This window comes from Chaetodon trifascialis, chromosome 8 (genome assembly GCF_039877785.1).
Source record: "Chaetodon trifascialis isolate fChaTrf1 chromosome 8, fChaTrf1.hap1, whole genome shotgun sequence".
Classification (NCBI taxonomy): Eukaryota; Metazoa; Chordata; class Actinopteri; order Chaetodontiformes; family Chaetodontidae; genus Chaetodon; species Chaetodon trifascialis.
Genome location: NC_092063.1, coordinates 18811756 through 18818257, shown reverse-complemented (window position 1 = coordinate 18818257; position 6502 = coordinate 18811756). Strand labels below are relative to the sequence as shown.

The 6502-nt window shown below is 45.6% G+C and overlaps 1 protein-coding gene across 2 annotated transcripts in view; it reads left to right on the top strand.

Annotated features, from left to right (window-relative positions):
• The first annotated feature begins 1062 nt into the window (after positions 1 to 1062).
• cpne5a (copine Va) overlaps positions 1063 to 6502 on the top strand; it is a 69756-nt gene continuing 64316 nt past the window's right edge. For both annotated transcript variants that reach the window (XM_070968533.1, XM_070968531.1), the window contains exon 1: positions 1063 to 1562. In XM_070968533.1, coding sequence (XP_070824634.1) covers positions 1453 to 1562 — 110 coding nt within the window. In that variant the 5' untranslated portion in view covers positions 1063 to 1452. The remainder of the gene's footprint in view (positions 1563 to 6502) is intronic.

Sequence of the window (6502 nt, the reverse complement as noted above, 5' to 3'; positions counted from 1 at the left end):
GAGCTTTGGTGCTGCTGCGTCCGAGCTGTACAGCCTTCATCGCCCCATCAGGCCGAGTCTCCCCCCCAGGTGGAGAAGCGTATGCAGTGCGTTCACAGACCTCCCATGGCGCCTTCATGCTGAGAGATGACGCTGGGCAGTGACGCTTGTAGCATGGACCTCATACATTGTCTGCATAATTATAGAACATATATATGCGATATACATATGCCATGTGTTTTAAATTGAGGCAGATTTTAACATCTTTGAGCAAATCGATGTTTTGGAGAGGTATTATTTTCTGTTTCCACGTGAGAGCAGGTCACCTATATGCCACTGATAACTGTGAGAATGGCTTCAGGGGAAAGCGTTTTGCAAGAAAGAAGCAATCACTCCGCGCATTGATGCTCTGTTCGGAGATTTCCCGGTAGTTGGTCGCTGTGACTGATGGGAGTTACCCCCACCCCCCACAAGCCCATGTCAACAATATCTTAGTTTACCTATGAATTATGTTTGACAGGTTGAATTTCTCCACACTTCACCAGGTTGTTCAATCAGGGAACTGTGAAACGTAAATGAGGCTCCCCTGGGATAGAGGCTCAGAGATGAATACAGGAGGAGTATCGAGGGAGCAAACGTCACCTTTTACTGGCGAGATGAACGAGGCTGTTACTGAAGCTGCAGAAGTTTGAGGAGCTGTCCAGATGCTGAAAAAGCATCAGACAGCATTTCACCCGGTAATAAGAGCTGGTTGCTCCGGAGGAACTAATGCAATTTTCACATCAGATGAAAATAAGCTATTCATCTGTTGCATGGGTGTAAAGGTTCAGCTTATTCGTTTAATTTTTTGTCGCGAATTTGAGGCAGCAATTGTACATCTGCATAGAAATCCGCCATGCTGTTCTGCAACCAAAACACTCAGAGATTTCACTTTAAATAGACGGCTTTGTCTCTCAAATTGTTTTACCCGTGTTCATCTGCTCTGAAAATGCAGCCCAATGCCACATTCACGCCCCTCGGTGCTTATTTATTTTCTGTTAGAAGCTCTTAAAACCAATTTGGAGCAAAAATAACGATCCGTCCAGCCATAGATCAATAGCTTGAATCTGCAACGAGTGTCAGTCGCAGCCTCGCATGTAGGAGAATGCAGACAGGAGGGGTGGAGTTCACAGCTTTTACTTTTCAAACGCTGCTCTGGTTGAAGAGCTCATTCTGTGCCAGGAAAACGGCGGAGTTGGCGCTGATGCGTCCTGGCATGTGATCCCACTTTAGTCAAATCAATCCCCTCACTGCTGCAGCCTCCCATTAAACTTTCCATGCTGTTGCCCGTTCAATGGACAGCACTTAGGAGGTTTGTCTGGACCGTATCCGCTCCCGCTCGCTCGTCCGCCTCACTCCCGCTCTCCACCGTCGGCTCTCCAGGTTCGGAGGGACTCACGCGGCTCGGGGAGCTGGCCTGGGTCTCCTGCACGCATGGAGGGAGACGTTATGGACAAGGTGGAGGCCACGGCGACGGTCCGTGACTTCGACCCTATCAGCGGGAGCATCCCCGCCACCAAAGTGGAGATCACCGTGTCCTGCAGGTGAGTCCACCCCGGTGCTGATGCCGCTGTGTCTGCGTCAGGGTTTGGGGAGCTCCGCGCGCTTTTGGGTGCGTATTGCTGAGAGAAGACAGTCCAGTGCTACTTAACATTTTGGTACTGGAAAACTGTTTTATATTACATTTTCACTCTGGAAAAAACTACGCTAAACATTTTTAAGACTATAAAAACTCTACTAAAGGTAAAATCCATCCTCTGCTGTAGACACGCATTAACTAAGCCCACAAGACGTCAGTGGAATATTTGAGCATTTTAGAAATCGTTCGAATTTTAGACCAGAAACGAATACAAAACCTAATTAGCATTGCGATAATGTCCAGAAATTCTCCCAATCACAGTCAGTGAAGTATTGCCGTTAATCTGACAACTTTTACGCTTTTGTTTATCTGAAGATTTTCGCTTTGACGTCGATCTATCTCGGTCAGCCCGTCTCGTGGGTCTACTGCGCTGTTCGTGTTTTGCGCGCGCTAAGTCGCGTGCCACATGAGATATCGACCGTCGTAGAGTTTGTTGGCGTGTCTGAGAGGTTTCCCCTGAGGCAGCGTGTCGTGTGAAGCTGAGGAACCGCTGCACAGGCTCCTCTAACGATAGGTCGTAACAGAAACATGGGAGAAAAAAAAAAATCGCCCTCGTTGGCCATTAGAATTTAACTGAATCCCTGATCCTCTCCCTCTAAAACCTCCCAAAATACCACAAAGATGGCAAGTGCCTCGGCTGGTTAGGGTGGGGCAGCGCTGGCTGCAGGTGGAGTCACTGTGTACGGTATGCTGCTGCAACATGAAGTGGCTTTACTTATACAGATAGTACAGTTTTAGTTCACGTTTCTCATGGATATTGACGTTAATTTGTGTTTTCAGGGCCTCCTGGGCTGTGCATCATTTTGCCATAATCCACAGTGTTAAGCGCTTTGTAGCTCTGGGCTACATCAGCCTTATACGCATGTAAATGATGTGTTGCCATGTGCACTGCTGTTGAAACTGATCCCAGAGAGATTTCATAAATGAATGCATGCAAAGCCACAGGCCAGAGATTTATTAAGCAAACATCCTGCTGCCATTGTTTTCTTCACTCCTCTCTCATCTGCTTTCCTCTCAAAATCTCCGTTCACCCATTCAGTTGTCTGGAGGGGAAACTGATTGATTGCCTTTCTTCTTGCAAACGCTGCTCTGTCATCCATTTTAAAATTCTGAAGTTGCTCAACAAACCCAAATTTGCTGCTGGCAGGCAGATGACCTTATAACCCATTTAGAATATTAATGAACAAGTCACATTTCAAAACAAATCTGTTAACCTTTGTAGAGTTGACAGGCTGACAGGATGGTGCAGCTATGGGGGGCGGGGGCCTGTTTAAAGAAGACGAACAGCATTAAATCCTGTGTTTATGTAACCAAAATGTTTGAATTGTGATTAAAACTGAGGCAAGCGTGTGTGGTGAGGATGTGTGTAAGGTTGGTGTATGGATCTGAGGAAGTGTGTTTGTTGTGAGCATTTTATTCATTGTAGGTTGTGTGTTGTAGCAGCTGGACTTGTGTTGTTTCCCTCTTGGTATACACTTTATTCCCCCCTTAAACCTGCATACTTTAAGCTGGGATCTGTGTTGATGCCCCCGGGCTCTGTTGATCTGCAGCTCCCTTGTCTGTCATTAATGTCTCTCCAAACAAAGACTTGCTCCAGGACACAGTTTGATGCAGAAGAAAAATTCATCCCTGCTTTCACTGGGCCTTGAAACATTGTCTATTTCACATGCAAACACTTCAGGTCCTGCCTGTTCTTCTGTTTGACTTGTGGAAATTACTACAGTAGCTCATGTCTGACCTCTGAGGACTGCTTCAACGATCAAACAGCGAACAGCTGAAAAGTTGGACACATATGAAATAAACAGCCATGCGTGCTGCCATTCCTCCCACTTATCAGCAAGTGTGTGTTCAGTCCATCCAATGGAAGCAAACAGAAACAATGGGTGTTATGTGGGTGAGAGGCACAGGCTCCATAACACTGTGTAATTGATTTAGTAAGCCTGAAAGCTCTGAGGTTGCAGCGCACATGGAATTGAATTGCGGCATGTAGCCCTACAGGCATTCTCATAACCCTCTGCCAATATTGCAGCAAGCCCCCTGACAAACTGAAGGGACTGAAGCAGACATCCCCTTATCAAAACAAGAGCACATCACTGTGATAGCACATTGTTCCCCGTCTAAGGCTCCGATTGGTTTTACTCACAGGTCAGCCAGTGAGCTGAACCCACAGCATCTGCTTCTTAGCTGTGAGGGCTGCGTTCCAGATAACGCTTCAAACTCAAGTGGCCTCTATGTACTTTACCAAACACATGCCAGTGAATACAGTTCAGTGGGTTAGAGCCAGGCTTGATCCCGACTCTTACGTGGCAGTAAAGAGTGTGGTCATTAGTTAATGTTTGAGCAGCCCTGATGAATATTTCATAAGTTGTTGATGTGGTTTGCTACATCATGCTTTAATTATGAGCAAAGTAGTAAAAGTGAATCCTTCTGGATTGTAAAATGTGCCCTTTCTATATCTCAGCTTACCAGACCGTCTCAGAGTTCCCATGTACAATGACTTCAGGGAGATTGGGGCTTCAGCTCTGTGGTTCCACTGTGAAGAACACTTTTGGTAATGAATGTCAGAAAAAATGTGCACACTGACAAAAATCACAAAGCCCCCAAAGGCGCACGGATCTTCATTTAATGAATAGTTCACTCTGTGTTTCTACTCGGTCCATCGCAGTACAGCTCCATGTACAGGATGTGTCGATTTTTAAATGCACTGTTTGCTGCGTGTGGCCAGAATGAGGGAGCAGAGTTGATAAGCTTGACAACCCAGACATAGGTTGACAAGTCTTATCAGAACACAGCGAGGGTGAAAAAAAGTCTTTCTTGCTCCTGAAACATCAGTTTGTGACGATTTGTTAGTTACCATCCAGAGGAGACTGAGGGGAAACAAAATAACAAGTATTTGATGAAAAGCCCAGCTTTGGACACTGTGCCTTTGTGAGATACAATGACATAGTCCAGCAAATCCACCAAGTGCAAGGACGCAGCTTGAATTTTTATTTCACTGTCATTTGAAAACAGATCAACAGAGGGAACGTTATAGAATTCATTGGTCCTTTGCCACATGTCGAAGCACACCACGGGTGTGCTGTTAAAAGTGGAATCGGCTGACAAAGCCACCCTCTCTTTGAGTGAGCTCAGCCTCCCACCTGACCGCTTGAATGTCGAACTTTATCTGCTCCCATCATCAATTTCACCAGGACGAAGTTGCTGCATCTTGTCTGTCCGCTTCTCTTCTCTGCTGTTGCTTTGGAGCTCGTTGAAACCATTCATTTGCTGTGATAGATTGGTTAGAGTAGCACTGCATCCAATCAATGCATTCCATAGCTGGGGGATCTAACTCAACCAGGCCACTCTGCTCCCGAGGGATTCATTACCTGGTGAAACACACCAAGAGGTCACATGACTGCCAGCAGCCTGTGACAAATGCTCACAGGAGAAGATCCATGGTGCACAAGGCCACTGATTGCTGTTCCCCGGGGTCAGTCTGAAAACTTGCGGCATGCTTCTTGATCTGAACTCTTCCTGAGGCAATCATTGCAGCAGAGGGGGGAGGCCTAATGAAATCATCAGAACGATTAGGATGTGTGGCATCGCAGCTCGATCTGTCAGAAACAATTACTTGAGCAGAGCAATTGGGATTCAAGCTGTGTAGCAACCTATTGTTTATTTGAATGCATTGTTATGGCCTGTAACTCTGCTGCTGTTTTAGTGTTAATAGCTGCTGTAGCTGTTGATCTCATTCAGTCTTGGTTACTCATTCAATCAAACCCTATGGCCTGGTTTTCCGGTTGAAACATCCCTTTGTTTTGCCCCGGCAGAAAGCAAGTTTGAATTGAACTAGTTTGCATTGTGTAAGAGCATAAAATATTAATAAAAGATCCCTCTGAGTAAGAGAGAAATTTCAATTTGCTGTGTTTTTACTTTGCCATTATTTGCATATCGTCTTCTGGGTTAAGACTGACCTGGAGCGAGCTCGCAGGATGCAGGATGGCTTGTATGTGTGAGTGATGTGTCGCATCTGTTTTGGGGATCGGGGCTAAGAGACACGAGGCTGCCAAGAGGAGCCAGATTTTAATTAATTAATTTTTTTTTTTTCTTCCAATTTTGGGGATGTTAAGATTGCAGCAGGCGAGTCTCGCAGGTCGATGAAGCGGATAATTATGCATGAACCCCTGACACAGTGAAAATGAGTTTTGATCCCAGACACTTGGCTTGTGGTTGTGTCAGAGTTATTAATATGTTCTCATTCGGGATATATGGCATCCAAGGGGGATCCCATGGAAACACGGTTGCGGTGCCATGCCACTGGTTTATAACACTCTGCATGTTGCCGGTGTCATCTCAAAGTGCTGATTGTAATGACAACGAAAGTCAAGAGTGCTTTGCAAAGAGAAATCAAAACTGCACCTCTTGGCTCAGAAGTATCAAGCTGCTTTTGTCACTTTTCAGAAAACCTGAAGGGTCAGCACAGTGTGTTAGTGGATCTCTGTGTCGGGGGATATTTGACCAGCTTGTCTGGAAAATGTGAGAACTGGTGGCAGATTTGTACAAAATGTGACAGGTTGCTCAGGGAAGATTTCACCACATTATGTTACATTTGTTGAAGGTCTCTGAACTTCGCCGAAGGCCTGAACAAGTTACTCATTGTCAGGTTATTGTTATTTCTCTAGACATATCAGAATTAGTAATTTTTCTGTTAGATACATTCAAATGGATTTGTTATACAGTTGCCGAAAGGCACATTTCTGCCTGTGTGGGTGAGAGTGTGTGTGTGTGTGTGTGTGTGTGTGTGTGTGTGTGCTTTTGCTATAAAGCTGTGTGTAGAGCTGAAACGTCAGGTTTGATAAGTAC